Below are 25135 nucleotides of genomic sequence, written 5' to 3'. Positions count from 1 at the left end.
TGCCTGGGGACTCTGGACCATCTAACAGCGGGGACCCACCGCGGGACCCCGCTGCTTACCTTGCTGTCCCCCTTGATTCCGGCCATGGTCCGGAACATCTGGGGTCACCGCTAGCTGTGACCCCAGATGCTCACCAGCATCCCCGGATCGGTACCGGCGAGGATGTAGGGAAGACAGCATGGACGTCAGGACTGACTGTCCATGCTGTTCATCCAGATGTGCAGCCACAGCTGCATGCAGAAAACTTCAGGGGCTCTTCTTAGCCCCCACTCAAACAGGTGCACCCGACTCCGGCCGGGCACCAAACTAAACTGAGGTGCCTTGGCTCGGGAGCGGGGTATAGGAGGGGGACCCTAGTGCATCCTGGGAGGCTGAAAGCTTAACTCTATGGTGCCCGATGACTGACGTCACACCTATACCCCAAGGTATCCTGTGGATACCCTATGGACCCTGAAGTAGAAAATGAATTTATTCCATTTTGGAGTAAGGCTGTAACATAAAATGTGGAAAAAGTGAAGCGCTGTGAATACTTTGCATCTGTATATATATATATATATATATATATATATGGGGTATGAAGGGGTTCGGATGGCACATAAAAGTATGAAGGGGCTCTGGCCTGGCATATAACGGAGCATGAGGGGGCTCTGGGCTTGCGCATAAAGGGACATGAGGGGGTTCTGAGGCATTTAAAGTGCAGTCTTGGCCAGACTCCATTCTTTCATTATCAGTCCTATGATGTTTTTTCAGTTTTGGAGACCTATTCTCCACACAACCACTTAAATAACTTATCATGCAGTATAAGTGGCTTTGCATTTTCTATTGCCCTATTATTGGTTACATTGTAATGACTGCCATGGGGTACTAAAGAGAAAAGCAATGGATTATATATACTCACTGATAATTCCTTTTCTTAAAAATACTCCATGGCAGTCACGTTTCCCTCAGTGGATATTCCCGGTTGTAACATGGCGACCGTGCCGTGCCCGGGCCATCTGAAAGAAACCACCCGTTTGATTACATTTTACATCCAGCAAAAAAACGGAAGGTTTAAAATAGCTCATAGAAGCCGGATTGGGAATAACCCGGGTCCAAGGTACAGTGTGAAGAGCTGTAACACGGGGTTAAAACAGTGTTCAGTATCCAGTCTTGAAGACGGAGTTTGGGAACCACTGGGCTATACTATATAGTATAGACCACAGGTTCTCAAACTCGGTCCTCAGGACCTCACACAGTGCATGTTTTCCAGGTCTCACAGGATCGCAAGTGAAATAATTAGCTCCACCTGTGAATCTTTTAAAATGTGTCAGTGTGTAATGAATACACCTGTGCACCTGCTGTGTGACCTTGAAAACGTGACCTGTGTGGGGTCCCACAGACCGAGTTTAAGAACCACTGCTATAGACTATAGGTTAGAATTGAGTATTTTTGTGGATTGGGTTAAATTTAAAAATTTCTGGTAGTTTATCTACAACTGATAAGGCAGATGTCTGTTTTTCAGCCTTATGACTGTGAAGTTTGATATTGTGTTAAAAATATCTAATATTGAATTAGTAAAAATGTATCATTTAAAAAAAATATTTACATAATTATGGTTTATTATTGGCTTATTGAGATCCAACCACCTGGCTGGTAAACATATAGAGTAAATGTTATGTGAAAGTTTCATAGTTTTGTTTTCATTACTAGACTTTAAACCAGGGGTCTTCAAACTTGGCCCTCCAGATGCTGTGGAACTACACATCCCAGCATGCACTGCACATAGTTTTAGCATGCCGTTTCATCAAAAAGGTGGCAGTGCATGCTGGGATGTGTAGTTCCACAGCAGCTGGAGGGCCAAGTTTGAAGACCCCTGGTTTAAAGTCTAGTAATGCTTTAAACAGATGGTGTAATAGTTAGCATTACTGCCTCACAGCACTGAGGTCGTGAGTTCCTTCACTGTGTGGAGTTTGTATAGTCTCCCTGTGCTTGCGTGGGTTTCCTCCGGGTGCTTCGGTTTCCTCCCACACTCTGGTAGGTTAATTGGCTCTCAACAAAAATTAACCCTAGTGTGTATGTGTGTGCGCATGTGATAGGGAACATAGGGCCTGATTCAGACACGCTCGCAAGTAGGTCGATGTTGCCCGCATGCGCACGAGGGAGCCGGCTCCGTCGTGCGCATGCGCGAGACCCAAATAACGACGGCCAAGCCGTCGTTATGGGTCTCGCACCAAAGGGGGCGTGCTGGCGATGGTGATTGACAGCACGCCCCCTTTGGTGAGCGTGCCAGGGGCGTGGCTGCCCAGACGGAGGCGTTCCCATGGGAGCGCCTACCGTCTGGGGCCGGCCCCACTGACATCACTAGTGATGTCAGTGGGAGTGCTTTTGGCTCTGATAGAGCCAAAAGCACTCCAGGGCTTGCGGCAGCAAGACTCTACCGCAGGGTCTCGTCGCAAGCCCGATGGTTGCGATGGTCTTGACCATCGCGACCATCATTGTGGTCGCTCGCTATAGCTGTGGGTGATCACCCACAGCTCTGCGGCCGCTCCAAAAAGGAGAAGGGACGGCCCTGATTCAGAGCGAGCGCTCTGTCAGAGCGTCTGGCTCTGAATCAGGACCATAGATTGTTAGCTCCACTGGGGCAGTGACTGATGTGAATGGCCAAATATTCTCTGTAAAGTGCTGCGGAATATGTGTGCGCTATATAAATAACTGGTAATAAATAAAAATAAACAGGTAGTGGGCAATGATGGAAACACCAGAGTGTTTAATATATTATATTTAATATTTAAAGCAAAGGCTTACACATAGGGGTGGCTCCTGTGTCAAGTATGATGGACTGCTCTGGTTGCTTATAAGAAGAGAGTCAGTCTTTGAAAAAGGACTGATTGTTGAAGCATGTTCCAATGATCAGGACAGCTCAACTTGCTGATATTTCACAAGCAATGGTGTTTCACGTCATGTCAATACTGAATCCATACGAAAAAAAACATCATCACTAAAAGGCAATAACAGGTGGAAGTGAATAGTCCAGGATAATAATAAGTGTGCAAACCAGACAATCTTCTGCAGATCAATGGACTGGGGGAGGTAGGGTCACAGCACACTTCTATATATTGTGCTTTTAGTAATAATATAAAATATATATAAAAGATATTACAAATATTGGACAGGTTTTAGATATTTACAATAAAGATACGTTTTAAATACATTTTCTATAGGGCTTCTCTACTCCACTGCAGTTCTTACAAACTCCTTTACCTGCTCCTACTGTATGTTTCAAGGCTGTGGCCAGCAGTAGCAGTGCTAGTCTCATGCCTGTGGGCTTTTTCTCACAGGATTTTAGTTTCTAAATGCAAATTGTGCATTATTCCTTGGTTGTGGGTGGTCATTTATGAAAACACAAAAATGCTGACTCTCCAAAAAGTAAATTCTTCCAGTTTCCATGTCATATATTGCTGTTACTCTGCAGTGTGAAGAATCAACAACTGCAAGAATTTGCCAGGTTTTGCAATCCAAAAAAGTATATTGTTTTACCAGATTAGAATATCTAATGGATGTCAATGGGTGGTGACTATGGATAGTTGTCTTGTTATATAGTGAGTCAACAGAGCCTTTTTAGTCATGTAAATTAACCAGATTGTTGCAGCACCTGCCCTGTGGTGATCGATCAGGGCAGGTCGGGAACGGGATCCCGGCGGTCAGAATCCCGACAGGGTCAGTATCCTAACCCTCCCCCTCTCACTACCCCTAACCATTCCTACAGCCTAAACCTAACCTGACGCCCTAGTGCCTAAACCAGGGGCGGAACTAGCGGCAGTGCAGCCGGTGCCTTGCACCGGGGCCCCTGTGGTGCAGGGGCCCATAGCCGCCTGCATCCGACAGGACAGCTGCCCCCCCGACCTGGTCCCCATTACCTAAATGGTTGGAGCAGGCCCGCTTCGGCTCCAACATGAGAGACAAGCACCGCAGCCCGCCCCTTGTTATGACACGGTGCGCGTGACGTCATGTGCGCCGTGTCATAACAAGGGGCTGGGCTGCTGGAGTAAGAATATCGAGAGGAGCAGAAGAGGAAGAAATAAGGAAAGTGGCGGTGATATGGAGGGGGGGGAGGGTGAAAGAGGCTGACACATTCTGGGGGGGGGGGGGAGAGGCTGATACACGCTGGCGCAGGGGGGGAAAGAGGCTGACAGGCTGGGGGGGGAAATGCTGACACACTGGGGCTGGGGGGGAAAGAGGCTGACACGCTGGCTGGGGGGGGAAAGGCTGACACACACACTGGGGGAGAAAGAGGCCCGAGACACACGCTGGCGCTGGGGGGAAAGAGGCTGACACGCTGGCTGGGGGGAGAGGCTGACACACACACTGGGGGAGAAAGAGGCTGAGACACACGCTGGCACTGGGGGGAAAGAGGCTGACACGCTGGCTGGGGGGGGGGAAGGCTGACACACACACTGGGGGAGAAAGAGGCTGAGACACACGCTGGGGCTGGGGGGGGAAGAGGCTGAGACACACGCTGGGGCTGGGGGGGAAAGAGGCTGAGACACACGCTGGGGCTGGGGGGGAAAGAGGCTGAGACACACGCTGGGGCTGGGGGGGAAAGAGGCTGAGACACACGCTGGGGGGAAAAGAGGCTGAGACATGCTGGGGCTGGGGGGGAAAGAGGATGAGACATGCTGGGGCGGAAAGAGGCTGAGACATGCTGGGGCTGGAGGGGAAAGAGGCTGAGACACATGCTGGGGCTGGGGGGGAAAGAGGCTGAGACACATGCTGGGGCTGGGGGGGAAAGAGGCTGAGACATGCTGGGGGGGAAAGAGGCTGAGACATGCTGGGGCTGGGGGGGAAAGAGGCTGAGACATGCTGGGGCTGGGAGGGAAAGAGGCTGAGACATGCTGGGGCTGGGGGGGAAAGAGGCTGACACACTGGGGGGAAAGAGGCTGAGACATGCTGGGGCTGGGGGGGAAAGAGGCTGACACATTCTGGGTGGGGGGAGAGGCTGATACACGCTGGCGCTGGGGGGGAAAGAGGCTGACACACTGGGGCTGGGGGGATATGCTGAAACACTGGGGCTGGCGGGAAGAACGAGGCTGAGACATGCTGGGGCTGGGGGGAAAAGAGGCTGAGACATGCTGGGGCTGGGGGGGAAAGAGGCTGAGACACACGCTGGGGCTGGGGGGGAAAGAGGCTGAGACATGCTGGGGCTGGGGGAGAAAGAGGCTGAGACATGCTGGGGCTGGGGGAGAAAGAGGCTGACATGCTGGGGTTGGGACACATGCTGGCGGGAACAATGAGGCAGAGACATGCTGGGGATGGAGGGAGAATGAGGCTGACAGACTGGGGCTTGGGGGGAGAACGAGGCTGACACACTCGGGCTGGACAGACTGAATTTACTGACTGGGGGGCAGTGAGGGGTGGTGAGAAAACAAGGCTGGGCAGCAGGACAGACACTGTATTTAATTACTGGGGAGAGGTGAGGGGTGGTGAAAAAATGTTGAGGTGCCAGGAATGGGTGGGGTGCGGAGGGGGCCCAAAGCATAATCTTGCACCTGGGCCCTTCACTCTCTAGCTCTGCCACTGGCCTAAACCTAACCCTCTCCCTAACCCCAGTACTTTCCATCGGGATGCCGGCGGTCAGGATGCTGGTGCTGGGATTCTGACAGGTGTCGGGATTCCGGCAGCGTCATTCTAAGTGCCGGAATCCCGACTGTCGGTATTATGACCGCTTCCCATCAGGGCTTGGCCATTGTTCTCCTTAGGAAATCTATATGCATGTCCAAGCAGAAGCACACTACTATGTTCACTTGTCTTAAACCAATATATTTCAAATCTAAAATGAACGGCATTCAAATTAAAGACAGCCTAAATATCCTCTACTGCTTTGAGCTAATTAGTACATCAATTACAGTTTAATAAATGTTAGGAGAAGAAAACAAAAGATCATCAATAAAGGAGATAAACCTCAAGTGATACTAGGCGACACTTTGAGGTAGGATTTCTTTCTTTGGTTGACTTGTGTGTTTATGTCAGAGAAATATCCCACATTTCATGCTGATGGGCATCATACAACAGGGGTATTCAACATGGGGTCTTCCAGCTGCTGTGGAACTACATATCCCAGCATATCCTGCCACATTTTTGTTATTACGGCATGCTAAAACTATGGCAGGGCATGCTGGGATGTTAGTTCCTCAGCAGCTGGACACTGTATGTTGAATGCCTCTGATGTATTTCCTAGGGTGCTATCAACCCTTTCTGATGTCTTAAATATTTCTCCATGTAGTTCCAAAATGAAAAAAAGTCGCACTACAGCAATAAAATCACCTCTGCTTGTTGCCATAAATACTGTAATAAAAAGCATTATCATCTACTGGTAAAAAGCAACAGGAGTTCCAGTCCCTGTCACTTCACAAATGCAACTCATTAGTTTCACCTATGTAACAGGTTTTACTCTTTCATTGGTGGAGACACACCATTAGAGGCAGTCACATCATTGATTTATGTCTTGCTCCAGTGGAAGCCCTCCAACCCAAGTTAGAGGAATTAGGCAGAATTGTGTGAAAGCAATAGCTGTATATGGACACAGAGCACAATGTGGATACAATATACATACATCATGCATACTTGTTCAGCTGCATAAAATGTCTGCCTCCACTTTGTAAGTGACAGGAGCATTTAAAGCTTACTGATTGGATAATTTAACTGGCAATTAAAACAATGAAAACAAAAACAATAAATGTTTTTAATACAGTCATTTCATGCATTATATTTAAGCAAACAAAAATGTTTTTCAGAATTGAATCATATTCTTTATTTCAGCCTCATAAATAGTTGGGATAAGTCCTACAGGTGAGTTAATAATTTGGACTGTGTTTTTCCCAAATAAATCCAGTTCATAGGTGATCAGTTGTCTCCAGAAGCCAAGGTTGGGGCGGATAATAGGTCTGCATGTCTTTAGGTGGACATGTGCTGCCAGCAGGGACAGTCCTTTGTATCGCATCATATAAGCGAGACAGAGTGTTGGAGACCTGCTGATACCTGCTGAACAATGTATTAATGTGCGTCCTCCACTCGCCTCTACTTTATGGACCTTATCTGTTATGGTCTCAAAGTAATCAGACAAGGATGTGTCTGGTGTGTCAGCTACAGCAAAATGCAGGTACTCCAACTCAGGTAAGGGACAAGTGGAACATTGCAATGACACATTAATGACACAAGTGATTCGGTGGTTTCTAAGTAAGGACTGGTTGCTTGCTGCTGCTGCATTGCTCAGGAACAGGCTCTCGGTTACTTGACACAGCCCAGAAAGAGACATTGGCGAGAGTTTACATGAGCTGGTTGCTCTCTTTGCTTGATAAATCGTGACACTAGCATAAATCCTGTTATTCAGCTGTAATGAAAGTAACCCATCAGATTAATTTAATCTGTACCCAAACAGAAAAATATAACCAAATATATATATTTAGCAATCTCCAAAATGGATAATGGGGACATTGCTGCTTATTTTTAAAATTGATTTAAAGAACAGCAACTCATTTTAAACCACTTTAATTATCTGCATCAACAACCAGTAGCTAAACAGATTACATACATCTTATGGTAAATAGAATTAAAAAAAAAATTTGTTTTGCTCTTTCAAGCCTTTGATTGCGGTTAGAAAACCTGCACATACTGGGCGGAATTCAATTCTTTCCAGCCCTTATCGCGCCCGACGGAGCTATTCAATTCTTGCTTCTGTCGGGCACGATGAGCTGCCAGCGCTACATTTCAGCTCGCAGCCCCTGGGGGATGAGAGCTGAAATGTGCGAAAAGTGACATATTTGGGCGCCCAAACTTCACTTTTCACGATCGTGCCCAGCACTTTGGTCAGGTTTAGCTGCTTTACGCGGCTAAACCTGACCTCTATGGGCGCGATCAGCACGAAAATCTTGGACAATTGTATAGCGGCCCGCGATCTCCTGTCACTTTAGACAGGAGATGCGGGCCGCGAAAACAATTGAATTCCGCCCACTCTCTTTTATATGGTCTTTACAGATCAGTTCGTATACTATACCAGGATATAGTGAAGTTAAATCGGAAGAATATACCTGTATAGTGGAGATTTAAATGACTTTGTTATTTCAGAAAACCTCTGTTAATGAGTAAATAATTCAGGAGATGCTCACTGAATGTTGCCATATTTATTGAGAAGCCCACCCTACTGCCCTAGTCACTGAATTTAAAATTGCCTTACTTAAGGTGGGTACACACTGGAAAGATATATCAGCAGATGATGGTTGTTCATACACACTGAATCATCATCACTGGCTCTGGTCCTACTGGCCGATGTCGTGCCCCCCTCCCTTCGGCAGTGTGTACCCAGCATAAGAGCAATGAGAGCAAAGTAAAAAGAGAGATATGTGATATGTAATGAGGGGGGGGGGGGAAGAGAGGGGGGGGGGAGAAGAGAGGGGGGGGAAGAGAGGGGGGGGGGAGAGAGAGGGAGAGAGAGGGAGAGAGAGAGAGGGAGAGAGAGGGAGAGAGAGGGAGAGAGAGAGAGAGAGAGAACATTTCTGAGCTTACCCTAAATCATAATGGCCTACTTTTAAAAAAGCATTTACGGGAGATTGTGAAAGCACCAACTATGAGCGCAGCGGTATAGTGGACATGTACTGTTACATATAAGAGGCGTGTCACAAAATCGATTTACATCTAAATGTAAATGAGCCCCAAAGCAGTAAGATCTATTTGTTGATGAAAACACACTGTATGTAGCCATAGGGATCATTGTGCCTTATAACCAATGCAGGGAAATGGCACTGATGATCCCATTTGAATGTATATATCTGTTTTTTTTTTTATCTAACAGCTTCATAATGGATGTGAGGTGCAATGAGGGAGATTGCTAGACTGTTCAGGGAGTCAGGGAGATTACTGCTTCTTCAGGGAGTTTCCCTGACAATCAGGGAGAGTCGGGAAGTATGCCCTAAATACATGTAGAGTTTAAAAAAAGGGGAAAAAAAAAAGCACTTGCCTTTACATTTACGTTTCCTTATGTGAATTTTACACATCTGTGTACAAATCAAATGTTTGTCTCCACAGGAAGAAATAAGGCAAAATGTTTACTTTGAGTGAAGGTGCCCACACATGCAATGATTTGTTCTCATGAGGAGTTTATGAGATCACATCTTACGACTATTAGTATTGGTGTGGCACAGAGATGAATCTTATGCATCGCAGTGCGCGAACCGGCCACTGCGATCAGGACAGTGATCGCAGTGACTACGCAGACCGACAATGATTGACAGGAAGCGCAGTTTGTGGGTGGTGACGGGGGGTAGTTGGGGAAATGCAGGCGTGCCAGTGCATTTGAATGCCGTTGCATGGGCATGCATAAATTATCGACTGCGATGCCCTACGCAACCTGAGGACTCATAGTGTGCTCTGAAGTTAGCAATTTCTGAGTAAGGTCAGAGGTTGGGCAAGTGTGCGTGAGGCTGTGATGGTACTCAATTGTACTGATGGTTTTGCAGTCTTGCTAAACATTACAGATGTGTGTAAGGTAAGGTGGGCGTCCTTATTTAGTGCTGCAACGGCATAGCGATTGCAATGGATAAGCATACTATCGCAGTTGAACTGTGTGCGTAATCGCATTGCATTCACAGTTGCGATCCGTAATGAATCAGGCACTAAATGATAATAGAAAACATTGTTCAGAATTATGATTATCTAGGTCTGAAAGTTTATTCAGCACAACTATATCTCTATATGGGGTCTATTGAGCATTAGTGCTGACGTTGTCCCGAATATATTTCAGAGCAACATCGACATGAACATTTTTTAATTATGTTTTTTCACCGCTATTCAGCAATAAACATAGCAGGGACAGTGGTTGCGTTAACATGCCATCCCTGCAAAGAACCCGAAGGCACAGTTTTCGAAAGTCGGCAAACAAAACCTTAATTTTCTTCTTCAGCGCATCCTCAGTCATGCACATACTTAACTTTACGAATAGCCTCCTTCCCTGCAGTGTGGCGACGGGCGAGTGTAAGTCCAGCTCCAGCCTCCCAAAACTGTTTAAAATTATTAAAATGTGTACATATGCTTTATATTAGTCTGTATATATATATATATATATATATATATATATATATATTATGTATATCTAAATTTATATATAACCGCACATACATGTAAGTGTCTACAGACTAATATAAAGCCCATGTACACATTTTAATCAATTTAAACACTTTTAGGAGGCTGGAGCTGGACTTACACTCGCCCGTCGCCACACTGCAGGGAAGGTGGAGTTTCAAGATCCTGCAGGGATTGTCCCTACAGTTTTGGGATAATTAAGGATTTTCTTAATATAATGCCATTCTGAGATGGAGTTATATAAAGTAAAGATTTATCGTGTAATTTAACGCTTTTTTTTGCTTGCTACCTTGCAGTGCGATACTCTGCGATATGGGAATTAAACAATTAGATAATTGCATTATCATCTCCATTAATCCAATGTGGAATAGTGGAAATACTTAAAAATGCAGAAATTATTGTTTGTGCATTATTTAAGTAAAAAAAAAATCATTGCTGAATAGAGCCCTTAGTGTGGGCAGATTGAACCATCATAATTAACTGGTCTTGTTCAGCATATGCCCACTGTATCAAGTTTATCATAATTAAATGGTTCATAAAATAGTTGTAGGCTTTACATTGCATCTCCATTTTGCAGTGTATTGTATTGTATTATGCTGGATTGATGAAGGTGAGAAAAGCACATTCACCAGAAAAAGGTCTTTTTTTTACAAATTTTATGAAATGTTACCACCACAGAAATTAAGAGATTTCTTTGATACTCCTCTATTTAAGCTAGGTACACAGTAGACAATATGTCATCCGATCCCAAGGATCAGGACAATATATCGGACACATCGTCTAGTGTGTACCAACTATGTACGCTTCCGCTAGACGTTCATCGTTGTCGTTCCATCGGGTGCATGCAACAGCCAATAGAGCGACTCAGCTGCAGACGCCAGTTAGGTCAAATGTGACGGTGAATGATAGATCGGCCGGTTTCTCACCAGATCGTGCAGTGTGAACGACTGCCAGATATATATCGTTCATCTGCACCATCAGTCGTCGCATTGACGGGTCGATAAGTGTGTACTCAGCTTTAGTGATGCTTCCCGCCATTCCCCTAGACCACTATGTAGGTGACTTAACTCTATTTAAGAAGTGATGAAAAGTAAAGCTGGGTAGCGCTATACCTGGCTATGGAGGTTCTGCGTAGTCAGAAAGGCTTTGGTTAATCCCTGCTGTTTCAGAGGTGCGGGCTCCAAAAGGAGTCCTGCACTGGTAAATGATGGTGCTACTTTCGCTGCAAGCTAGTGTCTGATCTACATAAACAGACTCACATAGTACATTTGTGTGGAGTTTATCTAGGAAACATACCCAAAGTGACGTTGCCAAGCAACAATACTATGACTTGCTGATGACTTCACAATGCATTATGTATCAAGGATCTTCATTATCCTTACCTCACCATTTAGCTTTATCCATGTTTGTCTGTCTATATGTGTAATTTTTCCTCATCAGAGTCAAATGCCAGAAGAGCCAACCAGGAGCCTACAGTTGCTTTCTGCTAAAGTACAGTAGAACCACAGAAGCGCCTATTTTGTGCAGGTTTGTGAAAATAAATATTACTAATGAAAACGAAAAACAGAATAAATCAGAGAGATGCACCTACCAATCAAAGCATCACAGAGGGGAAAAGAGACACATTATCTGCATTATATATAAACAATAATATATATCACACACACACACACACAAACAGGTGCCCTAAACCTAGTCACAAATTATTAAGTAATAATGCACATGTATATACATATACATCAAGTCCCGCATGTAACTATGTAGAAAAAAAATACATAAAGTCCATAAATTATCATCAGGATCCAATAATATACGGTCCGTAGCTTCCCTCAATATAAGAAACCTGAGACCCCACAGGTAACAAAACAAAGGGGACACTCAATAGTGCATACAAGTTTTATTTAACAAGCAAAGTACCAAAAGCACCTGTCTCCAGGTTAAACTCGTACCAAGTATTAAAACCATACTTGCCTACTCTCCACGAAAATTGGGTGGTGCTTCCGGCAGCCCAGAAAAGCAGGCAAGTCTCCCGGCCAGGCCACTTAGCCCCTTGACCTCCCCCACACACACCCCCTCAGAAGGGAGGGGGTGTTGGTATTGGGAGGTGTGATCTCGGCATTGTGTAGTAGGGGTGGGCCCACGATGACATGATTGAAGTCACTCTTCTCGCTCCACCCCCTAATGCCATGTAACATTCCCCGGTCACGCCACCATGCCAGCCCAACACCCCCCCTTCCCGCTATACCAGCCTGACAGCCTCAATGTCGGCAACCCAGATTAAAACATAAAGGGCATATCACTACATCCACTCTGGATCTCTCAGTCAACCTTGTTATCTCTGCGCCTTGCATCAGAAGCACCTTTACTTTCATTATTCGCTCCCAAAGATGCAAATACCGCGGCCGCATCAGTCAGGTAGTGTGAACTGTTCAAGGCTAAAGCGGCTGGCATATTAAGGCCGCTTGTTAGGAGACCAATGTGTGGAGTAAAATTTTCCAGGTACACAGCATCACCAAGCCATGCTCTTTCGTCAAAGACTTCGTCAGAGGGCTGGCTTTGATGACATTTCCCCTTAATTAAAAAGAATAGACCCATCAATAGCAGGTTTCAATTATTCATTACAACACTGCTTTAAGCCCTTTAATAGCATTTGTGCTACACACATCAAATATATCATATTGACATAAAAACATAATATATACACAATATTGCACAACTAATTAATTTACCTAAACATTAAATATCATAAAATATTAAACAATGTTTGTGTAATATTTTAAAATTCTGGAATGAGTTCTAAAGTTTGTAATGAAGAGAAATTTGGACAATAGGTATGTCAGCTGTTCTACACATTCTAAAAAAAAATTAGTTACAAATTATGTCCCCAGGTAGTGATGAGACAATACAAATCACTTGAAGACCACTTCAATTGTTCAATGTGTCCTCCATTGTGGTCAACAACCGTTTCCAATCGAAGAAGCAGAACATAACATGTCAGGTGGAATAGCCAGCACATGACATCTAATCCGGATTTTCTGATCTGACACGCTAGGACATCCTTGCCAATACACCTGGTTCTTCAAAAAACCCACCAACCAAAAGTTGCATGGGATGAGGTACAGTGAACGGGAATGCAAAGATGTCTGAAAGTAGGGACCGATGACCTGTTATTCAGTAAAGCGTTGCCTTAGTACCTGTTGTCTAAATTTATCTTCACAATAGCCATAGAACTCGCTCCAGAGTGCTCTAAGTAGGGTTATTTTAGTTTTAAACAGTCCTGTGTATTTCATTAATTCATGTAGTACTGATTTAATCCAGTATTATATACACCCTAATTATGAATATTTTTTAATTAAATGAATGCCTAATTAAAAACAACATTTTCACATAAGTATATTAAATATGCTTACTCTGTATCCTTCAGATACAAGTAATATGCAGCCTGTGTAGCCTTTTCAGTATATTTACTTCATGGACATTGATACGCAAAAGTAGCAAATTCATCTTACAAGTTGAACATCTATATATATTATATATATATATACACATACATACACATATATACACAACAAATCCCGCACACTCTTACTGATGTAACGCTCTTCTTTAGGTGCTAGGTCATAAACAAATAATTAGCAGCAATGTCCAGAATGCCAGACGACCAGCCCACAGATAAATGTAGTAGAAAAAGTTTTTTATCGTTTTAAGTCAATCCATCAAGTGCCACAAAAGACAATGTCCGTTCACAGTTTAAAGTGCATTTAATGTCAACAAGACAAAATAGTGGTACTGATCATATGAAATCAATGAAACATCGTTGCGGCAACAGTGCATGTGACCCGGCCCGACAGATGTTTCGGTACCCGCCGGTACCTTCTTCCAAGGGCATAACCACACTACTGGGGCTCTCAATCTTATGGTCTCTAAACAAGGTACACCTGGGCTGCATGGTATTGTCGTCAGTCAGCACTTACCTCGGATGAGCGCTTCACCTGGAACCTCTGCAAGTAGGAACGACGCGTCCAGCAGGGACCCGGTTGAACCTGTTGTTAACAGTCCTTTTATTGATACCTTCATCGGATTGGTGAAGAGAGATGTTCTATCTGCCATTTGTAAACAGAAAGTGTCATACTGTAACCTTACACCAGACCAAATTACTGCAGTTAATTCTTTAAAAGAAAATAAAGAAATAATGGTATGTCCCGCCGAAAAAGGCGGGGGTATTGTTATTGTAAACCGTTGGATTATATAAAAAAAGTGTACAGACAATTATCTGATGAATCTTGTTATCAAAAATTGACCAGTGATCCTACCTGGTGGTACAAGAGAGAGATAGAGAGTGTTATAGATATGGGACTTTCTAATCGTTGGGTGGATGAAGCTCTTTCTACATTTTTGATCCAGGAACATCCGATTATCCCTTTAATGTATATTTTACCAAAGATACACAAATCTCTCTCTTGTCTGCCGGGTAGGCCTATCATTTCCTCACAAGGATCACTGTGCCAACCTATCTCTCAATATGTTGAATTTCTACTACAGCCAGTAGTACAGAATAAGGAATATTATGTACGTGATACCACACATTTTTTTTAATATGTTGAGGAACTTTCAATTAACATCTGATGAAGTGTTGCTAGGTAACAATGGATATTGTTCACTTGTATACAAATATTCCCCACATTGATGGTGTACAGGCTATTAGTGAGGTTGTCACCTCCAGCCCACACTATGATGGACCACCAGTCGACTTTATAATTTTACTGATTGACATTATATTACATAAAAATTATTTTCTATTTGATAACACCTTTTTTTTTTGCAGCCCCGGAGAACCGCGATGGGTTCGAATATGGCCCTGGCGTATGCTAATATTTTCATGTAGTTACGAAAAAAAGTATATTATGTCACATCATTTGGCTAAACATATTTTGCTTTACACACTATATATTGACGATGTGTTCATGGTGTGGTACGATTAGGTAAATATTGAATTTTAGTAACTTGGCGATTAATTATCTGGATGTGACGGTTGATATTCAGGAAGGGGTGTTTAAAACATCGGTATATACTAAAATAACTGATAAAAACACAGAAAGCAGACAGCTTTCAACCATGGCCTTTAAAGAAAGGTTTACCCTAGTCGCAGTTATTGCGAGTGACACGTATAACATCTAATAAAGAAGAGTTACCGTATGCTCTACAACAGATGGGCAATAAGTTTATAGAAAAAGGCTATGACCCTGGGGAGATTAAACAAGAAACTGAAAAATGTTTACACCTGGATAGAGTTACCTTGCTGGAAAACAAGGATATGACGGGAGAGCCTAAATTAGAAAGATTGGTGTTTAATATCACTTTCTCTGTAAGTTCCCACACCATTAAAAGTGCTATTCTTCGACATTGGCATGTATTACAAATGGATCCGGCCCTAGTGACAAGCTGTAAGAATCCACCGTTAATAAGTTACAGACGCAGCAATAATCTTAAAGACATCGTGACCAGATCTGATGTGGGAATTAAAAAACAGAATACATGGCTTTCATTGAAATGTGGAGTTTTCCGCTGTTCAGGATGCATTAATTGCAGATTTATGATTACGGGTGATAACTTTGAAGATCCACAATCAAAAAGAATGTATAAGATAGACCATCGTTTAAACTGTGACAGCAAGTTTGTTGTATATATCATCAAGTGCCCATGAATCGGTTGTATGTGGGCAAGACTGTCCGTATGTTAAAAGAACAGATCGCATTACATAGATCCTCGATATGTAAAGCATTCTCTGGGATGGACAGCAATACTCCACCAGTTGCGAAACATTTTGTAGAAATGAGTCATAGCCTCCTGGACTTTAGGGTGATGCCGATAGATCACATACCCCTCTTTTTAAGAGGAGGTGATCGTAACAAACGTCTTTTACAAAGTTAATGTCGTTGGATATATGATTTATGTACTCTATCACCTTACGGAGTTAATGAGGAATTTAATCTAAATTGTTTTTTATAATGTATCTCACACATACACAAGGGAATCTCTTTTTCTTGTTTTTTCATGTTTATTTTTAATGTTTGTTTTTTCTTGTGGTCTTTTCTGGCATGGCACCAGATAGCATGGTGTTGATGCTCAGCACTATGTTTAGGTTATTACATTATGGCCATTTAGCTTGAAAATTAAAAGTATTGATGAAGCTGATACATTGTATTTTTGGCAAATGGCTTTAACACCTTCTGACAACCGGAAGTTTCACTTCCAGCTGGTGGAACGCAAGCTCTGCTGGAATGCACGCGTCACTTCCTGGTCCCCGCTGGATGCGTCGTTCCTACTTGCAGAGGTTCCAGGTGAAGCGCTCATCAGAGGTAAGTGCTGACTGACGTCAATACCATGCAGCCCAGGTGTACCTTGTTTAGAGACCATAAGATTGAGAGCCTCAGTAGTGTGGTTATGCCCTTGGAAGAAGGTACCGGCGGGTACAGAAACAGCTGTCGGGCTGGGTCACATGCACTGTTGCCGCAACGATGGTTCATTGATTTCATACGATGAGTACCATTATTTTTGGCACTAAATGCACTTTAAACTGTGAACGACGTTGTCTTTTGTGGCACTTGATGGATTGACTCAAAACGATAAACTCTTTCTACTACATTTATCTGTGTGCTGGTCGTCTGGTATTCTGGACATTGCTGCTAATTATTTGTTTATGACCTAGCACCTAAAGAAGAGCGTTACATCAGTAAGAGTGTGCGGGATTTGTGATGTTGTTTTTTTTCTCTCTCTCTCTGTCTATATATCTATCTATCTATCTATCTATATATATATATATATATATACACACACACACACACACACACACACTCGAACTTGCTGATGTCCTAGTATGAGGGGAAAGAAAAAAAGTAGGGCTAAATTAAGAAAAAGGTAACAAGTTCTGCCATGGTGAGCTATAGAAAACTAGCCGTCTAAATTGACTCTCTCAAAGTTCTCCCAATCTCACCAACCACCAGAATGGATAGGCCAGCTCAAGTAATCGTATAGATGTAGATTTTGTTCTCTTTTTTTTTAAACATAATGTACTATTTAAAAAGTGAATTCTTCATGACTGTAGCATTATAATTAATTCATTGTACTTGTTTTCTTATCCTCCTTTCAGTAATGTGAACATGCTTTCCCTCTACTCAGTGGCTTACCATCAATGGTGATGGAATGAATATACCCCCGATATATATCTCAAAAAATATAAATGGAACATCCTTCATGAACACCAACAGATGGCGACCTTGTAAGTTTTATGACAGACTGTTAAATGAAATAAAAACGATATATATCTTGTGTAGTAAAAACATCAAGGCTAGAAGCATGCAAGCATTTCGAGAACAAGGTGTGTCTTTGGTAATACTGGATAAAAGCAGTAAAGGATAACTTATGTCTGGGCCAGTCTACAGATAAGCACATGCATAATCCGGGTAGTTGGCTAGCACATGTGCAGTGGAACTGAAATCCAATATTTGGACTTTTAATTCCAGTAATGTGGAAAATAATTATAAAAGATATTAACGAATATTTTAAAACCTCAATTCATGAAAATAAAATGTTTTGTCCATAGAATAAAGCATTTTTTAATGATTTCAAACTGTCACAGCAATACCCAGAAATGCGTGCAAACTCCAATGGGACCTCACACCTAAATGAATTGTATCATATGAATGCTGACAGCTGTCAAGGCAGCCATTGCTTCTTCAAATTAAGTCCGGCTACAGACCAGTGTTGCCAATAATTGCATGTACAATTAACTAAATACATGCATTTTTCCAGTATTATTACATTAAAATATTTCCAAATATTAAAACTAACTTTTGCAAGAATGTAGGGGGATATGCAGTATTGCAGCATCAGCTGGATGTTAGATTTTAATTGTTGTCTATGGGCAAGGATAAGCATCATCAACTAGTACAATCCTTCCAACATTTCCATGGTACATAGCAAAGTGAAAATCAGAAAGTTTCCAATAGATTTAAATACCTTTTGTCCAGGTTATAGTGTACTGGTTTCTTAGCATTTTAGTGGATTTGCTTACAACAACCTGGATTTCCGGTGGCAATAGCAGAGGAGAGGTGTCTAATGAGCTTCTAGTCTTCATCTTTGGATTTTGGCTTTGCAGTAGAAAGGCCCCCAAGCTGCTGTCCCTATAGTAGCGCCAGATGCGTTGGGAATGATATCCCGGCTGCCGGGATGCCGCTAGTTAGAATACGAACAGTGACATCCCGACAGCCAGAATCCCGACACCCATAGGATTGAATGGTGAGTAGTTCTCTAACCCCTACCCTAACCCACCCTTCCCGATGCCTAACCTCAGTGTTCTCCCCAGGCTGTTTTCTACAGGTGCATCGCCCGGCAGAAACAACCTACCGCCCGGCACTTCCCCCCGCCCCAATGCATCGCATTCCCGGTTACCCTCAATGTGTCCTTGTTGCCACGGACACCGGATGCAACGCCGAGCAGCACCGACGTCACGTTCTTCACATTCGAGGCTCTGTGTCCACCGACAATAAGGACATGTTAGTGAAGGTTCCAGGTGACGGGACACGGCATATTGGGGCGGGGAAAGGTGCCGAGCAGGTGACGCCTGCATTGGGGAAGGTGCCGGGCAGGGGACACGACATTGGGTCATGGGAGAGTGCCGAGCAGGGGATGTGGCATTGGGGCGGGGGGTAGTTGTCCATCACAGTGCAGGGGTGGTGTCAGGCTGGAGGGCAAAGATCCCTCCTTCTGTATAAAAGTTCAGGCGGGAACAGTCATCTGAACTGATTAAAGAAAGCCTGCAAGTGCTGTATAAAAAATATATTCTATGTAGCCTGCAAGTGGGGACAGTATCTGGGCATCTAAGAAGAATATAATTAATATATAAATTGTTATTTCAAGTTTAAATAATTTATTGCGAAGGCCTCCACCCGGCTACTTCTTGATGCCACCCGGCTGGAAAAATTTTCTGGGGAGAATACTGAACCCTAACCCTCCCCCCTAGTGCCTTGACCTAACTTCACCCTCCCCGCACCCTAATCCTCCCCGATGCCTAATCCTAACCCTCCACTAGTGCCTAACCCCACTAGCTAATGTTACCCTCCCCCTGCAACCCGATACTTGCCTTCGGGATGGCGACGGTCGGGATACTGGTGCCGAGATCCCGACCTGTCGGGATTTCGGCACCGGTATTAAGACCATCGGCATCCCGCACGCCGGGATGCCGAATACATCCCACCCCAGATGTGTCTTGCCAGTGTAGTTACATAGAATAGTCGTGAAGCTGGAATTGGTACACAAGCTGACTGAGCAGTGGCGTAAGTTCATCCCAGATGCCCGGAAGCAAGTTATAGACTGAACACACAAAAACAGAGCCAATCCAGGAGACAATAAGAACTTCAATAGCTAGTTGAGACAAAGCATTCAGAGTTCATCTGGATGCAGGTGACTGGATACAGATTAGCTGGAAACAGGAACACTGTAGCACAGCTAATGAGCTAATACTCTAGCACAGAGTAGTTATTTATAGACAGAGCAATAAAAACATTAAGCCCTTGGTAAAATTACAGATCAGATGAACCCCCTTTTAAGCTCTGTGTAGCTTGCAAGATAAAAAGGAAGGGCAGGAGGAAGAGGATGACCCCAGTATCAGCAACCACCGGACCAGTAAAAGAACATTGGGAGCCATGTCTGGCTAAGCGTGTTTGGGATAGTACGTAGGAGCAGGGAGTACAAGACTGGACGGCACCTGTGTGCCTGTTATAGCTCTAATGAGATTGTGGACCACCTACCTGAAACCTCTGATCTTAGGACAATCCCACCACACATAGGTGTTCTCCAGGTTACATTCTCTCCAGCAGGGGCAAAATGTGCCTGGAAAAAGTCATGTGTAGACAAGCTGGAAGAGGTACCACCTACTATATACAAAATATTCTAGGTGCTTTCCTTAATATAATGCATACTGAACTTTTAGCAACTGTTTTCTCCTAATCCTCTGGGTTTAGGATCTCTGCCATCTCGTTCTCTTCTTTAAGTTTACTTAGGTCTTTTAATTCCTGTTAAGATGTGGTAGTGTGTAGGGTTGAGGCTTATGACATCCATTATATGTAAGCAGGGTGCCTGTGCAGTAGATGGGCAAAATATCATCCAAAATGCATCTATGAAATTTTAGTAGTGTCTAATATGTCATTCAAATACTGGGAGATCTCAGAGGTGCTATATCAGACAAAAAGCAGATATTTTTTCAAGACCTGATTAGAATACTGGGTTAATCCTAGATCCTGAGTGAAAACCTAAAGGTAGGAGGCAGATCCACAGCAGAAAGTCTTTCTTTAGAGCTATTCAGAAAAATGTATAGGGTGAAAAAAGCCCAAAAGGACACCTTCTATATGCGCTGTCTGTACTATGTGCACTGCCAGATAATACGTTTGCACACTGGGGACACCTAGACCCTCTACCCTCTGATATTTACAAAACACCCAAACCAAAAAGGTTTCCAACCTGACAAAGTAATTCTGGAAATGCTGTGCTGCAGCCAGCAAGTCTCAAAGAACATGGGGTGGCAGGGTCTGGAGCAGTAATCTGGGAAAGCTACTCATCTAAATTGCCATTATGTTGCCAGTCCAGTAAAATAAGAGTTTATCCCAGTTGCACGTTCTTGATTAGCCTTATGCTGGGCATACACGGCCAGATAAAACATCAGACCGACAGACATTTTATCTGGCCGGCTGTCAGCCGCAGATGTCGCCGGCATACACTGAGATTTCTCTCACAGTGTATTCGGCAGACATCCGCACTCCGCCCCCGGGGGAGGAGACATTTCCCTGTTCCTTCCGTAGGAACACAGGAAATGTCTGTCTGTCGGCCGCGCAGGGCATACACTGCCCGATGCGGCCGACAGTTTAACGGGAAATATCGCATCGGACGGGCATGCTGGACAATATGGCATGCCTGACCGAGCAATATTTAACCCTCGGTCGCCCCCCCACACGCTACAATATATCGGCGGATCGCCCCGATAATTGTAGCGTGTATGGCCAGCATTAGAGGGGCTGGTGTACTTGAGCTTCTTGTGCTGACACTTACATTTATTCATTTTCCTACAAAGGCACAGGAGATCCCAGTTTTGCCAGAGTTGATCTTCCAATGTGAGTCCCATATAAATTACGCTTTTTGAAAACTCAGAGAAAAGAAGGGATTTCTACTGATCATCAACCGCATATTGGGCCTGATTCACTACAGATAGCTATTCTGCTTATACGCACGCAATTGCATTGCTAATATCAGCAGTGATATTTAAATGTTTGCATTGGCATTGCGATCGCAGCCTGACATAAGGACGCAGATTTCCCCTTACATCCGTATACTTTGATAACATAGCAAAATAATCGATAACATCGAGTAACATCAGACCCATATGCACAGTTGAGGCAGGTCAGACCTCATTCAGGAATTGGTAACTTCTGCGCACGCTATGAGACCTCGCACTGGCACGCCTGCGTTCGCCTGACCACCCCCCTGTCACCAGCCACAAACGGCAATTCCTGTCAATCACTCCATGATTCTGCGTAGCCTCTCAGTTCGCAGTTCTGAATGCATCTCACTCGCGCATGCGCACTGCGAATTAATCGACCGATTGCATGTATACGCAACTGCGTTCCTTGCTGAATCAGGCCCATTATCAACATATAGGGCAACCTTATTATAACTGACTGTTGGCCACTTTACTAACAGATATAAAATAAGCAACTACATTGAAGAGAAGTGGACATTAACTATTATTATGATAATCTACCACAAAAACAATAATGCTTTTATTACTTGCAGCTATCTAAGCAGAACTAAACTATCTGCGCAAGGTTTAGTGCCCAAAACCCACCTTGCCAATGTAATCTGTAATGACAATATCAGCCAGAACAGGATACTTGATTTGAAGGTAAGGAAGTACAGTTCATTTTACTATACTATTTAGTTTATTTTGTTTTATGTATTAATCTTATGGGAATTACAGACGTATTAATGTTTTGCACATTTAACCAATGAGGGAAGTACTTCTCACCTGCTTCACGATCCTCGCACTGCGATTTCCATTTGCACTCCAATTCCAAATTTGTGCTTCATTTTCCCAGCACATTTGTGAGGTTTTTTATAGTACGCACCCAAATGAGCATGTGAAAAGGTAGGGAAAATCTTTATTTTAAGGTGAAAATGTGTGGACACTTGAAATAGTAATATGGCTAATAAAGATGTCATTTTTCAGGTAATTTTCTTTAAAAAGCGAAAAAACTGTTTAAATGATGTGGGACATGTATAGTGACATATTGTATTGAAGTGGGCTTTTGAACTTGCAAATTGGTGCTAAAAGTATTTTATTTTCCAATATTTTATAAACTTATGTACCCCAAAAAACTGTAGCCAATATTATTGGCTACTAGCTGGGATACCCGGCATTGCCAGGGTTGAAGACTGGACAATGAAATACACCTGCAGCCTTTGTTACATTGTCCTTGCCTATATCCCCATTCCATTGATCCTGAGAAGGACCCCACTGTTTGCTAACATGCATGCAAACCATGGCATAAGTACTGTGGGTGCAAGGGGTGCGGTGGCTATGGTATCCGAGCTGCCTCAGTGGCCCGCCGCTCCCCCTCACCCAGTCACACACACAAGGTGGGCCGGTCCAGTCAGGGCCACCAAGGTGGGCCTGGGTGGCAGCGGTGTTGATTTGGTGATGGCCCAGCAGCTGATTACAGCTGGTGCACTGGCAGGCAGCAATGGAGAGACAGCGCTTCCGGTTGTGAGGCAATCAGAGCTTGCGGACCGGCAGCCAATCAGCAGTGGTGGCTCATTATTGGCTGCTGGTCCATGAGCTCTGAGTGGGTCGCGACCGGCGCCAGATTCAAATTGGGCCGGCGCTGTCTGTCCATGTCTGCTGTTGCACCAGTTGTAATTTAGCTGGCAGCCCGGCACCAAATCCACACCTGCTGGCTGCTGATGGCACACAGGCTGCTGGAGGGACACAGGGAGGTGAGTTGCTGGGAGGGCATAATTTGTTAGGGGCATTACTATTGTGTGGAATAATGTGTTATATTCGGCACTACTACTATGTGGCCTGATCTGTAAAGGGCATTATTGTGTGGTATAATGTGTAAGGGGCATTACTGTGTGGCATAATGTATAAGGGGCACTACTACCACATGGCATAATGTGTATAAGGGGTACTACTGCGTGGCATAACATGAATGGGCTCTGTGTGGGGGCAAAATATATGTGGATTTTTGCCTCTGGGGGGGGGGCTTTTAAGATCTTGCCATGTTGCCCACAAAGATAGTTACGCATGCAAACACAGAGGGCTGACTGGTCACTTTTAAAAAGGACTAACTCTGGGTTTAATATGAACTTGCATGAGTCCACACACACAGCGATATTTTACCCGATCTGGCCGATTCCAACACATTGGAACGACAGATCGTGTAAAATATGGCCAAATCCTGAGTAAATAGTGAGTCCACACTTACGATCACGATGCGATGCGCGTCCCCGCTGGTCGCACATCGCATCGTCAGATCTGCCGTGCAGTAGGGCAGATCTGACAATATAGGACACGATGCACTGTAAAAAGTCTGGATGGAGGAGAGATCGTATGAAGATTGGACACCAAATCGTGTGCAGAGCTGCCGGGGAGAGTTTCAAGGGAAATCGTACACATCGGCTGATCGTGAGCACATCGCTATGTCTGTGGGCACCTTTACTGTTGCTCAGCCTGTGAAGTTGAAAGATACTTTTATAGCTTTCACAGGTTTTTGGCAGACTGCCAATTTCCAGGGAGCCAAGCCTGGAACCTGTGTAATGTTCAGACATTGAACTCAAGACCTCAGGGCTAGTAGGCATTAACCCTATCCACTATACCAAACTTTTTGATAAAAAAAAGCAATGAATAATTGGAGGATACTTACTAGGGGTATTTTGAAAGGAAAAATACAAATTCCTCGAAGTCCTGACAACAAAAGTCATAGTTAATTTAAAAAGCATCTTCCCTACAAAATACATTTATTTAGTGCTACTGTGGCTTTAACCAGCCATATATGCATGAAAATAGCTTTTAAACTGTTTTCTGGAATATTGCATTTTTGTGCAAATACACTTTAGAGAAATATTTTTTAGTAATTACATATGGTCATACATATGCTTTATATGTGTCTTTCAGCTTAAAGAAATAAATGTTATAAAAAATAGGACCTTTGACCTCCATGTGCACCAGAAGAAGCTGTTTATGAGTGAGCTGTGCAAGAAGAGCACTCGCTGGGAAAAAGAACATTACACTTTCGTGAAGCATCTTCAGATGGATAGAATGAGAAAAGGCATTAATTCCCTTCTGATTCCTTCTACATCTAGGCCACCTACACTGCCAAAGAAGTCACTCCAGTCACAGAATACTGTAAACTAAACATGAGCAACAGTGCCAGCAAGTGGCCAATATAGATAATACACTATCAAGCAGGAGCAGGTGGTTGGATACAGACATAAAGGGCCTTTCTCTGGAAACATCCGATTTGCAGCTTCTTATAACTTCATTTTAAGGTTCATTTTTATGGCGTGAAGATGTATGCATTCCCATATGTGATGCTGTGTTATTAAACTTTGTTTCACCCAAACTTGTGCAGATGTTTACCTTAAATGTATACTGCACCACTCACAGGATCAGGGATCAAACAAGTTAGTTCTTCAGAAATTATCTGATCATCATTTCAGCAAACGTTGTTCCACCACTGCAAAGAGGATACAAATATTTTTACTTGATGAGTTTTAACTGCACAGTATTAGTTTGTCGTTTGTATACCTTTTATAGGTTTTTCTATTAGTTATATTATGCTGGCAATGTATATTTTTAATATATTACATTAATAATTTCTTTAAAAATACATGCCAAACTATTATTTGTGCCTCAGCTCTAAGCAGAGATAAAACGGATCACTGCTGGAGAAACTGTGCACACAACTGGTACTTA

The 25135-nt window shown here is 43.6% G+C and overlaps 1 protein-coding gene across 7 annotated transcripts in view; it reads right to left on the bottom strand.

The window, feature by feature from the left end:
- Positions 1-6221: 6221 nt before the first annotated feature.
- Positions 6222-25135, bottom strand: part of DUSP18 (dual specificity phosphatase 18) — a 30473-nt gene continuing 11559 nt past the window's right edge. For 3 of the 7 annotated variants that reach the window (XM_088475130.1, XM_088475132.1, XM_088475134.1), the window contains 4 exons: positions 24800-24896; positions 14085-14213; positions 11493-11657; positions 6222-7366 (listed from right to left, as the gene is read on the bottom strand). In XM_088475130.1, the coding sequence (XP_088331256.1) occupies positions 6767-7291 (525 nt within the window). In that variant the 5' untranslated portion in view covers positions 7292-7366; positions 11493-11657; positions 14085-14213; positions 24800-24896 and the 3' untranslated portion in view covers positions 6222-6766. Of the gene's footprint in view, positions 7367-11492; positions 11658-14084; positions 14214-24083; positions 24125-24799; positions 24897-25135 lie in introns of all 7 variants that reach the window. The other 4 variants (XM_088475136.1, XM_088475131.1, XM_088475135.1 and 1 more) reach the window with 4 other exon arrangements.

The sequence above is a fragment of the Taudactylus pleione genome, unplaced genomic scaffold (genome assembly GCF_031769625.1).
Source record: "Taudactylus pleione unplaced genomic scaffold, aTauple2 ptg000162l, whole genome shotgun sequence".
In the NCBI taxonomy this organism is placed as follows: domain Eukaryota; kingdom Metazoa; phylum Chordata; class Amphibia; order Anura; family Myobatrachidae; genus Taudactylus; species Taudactylus pleione.
Note: the sequence above shows the minus strand (reverse complement) of the source record. Positions and strands in the feature narration are given on the sequence as shown.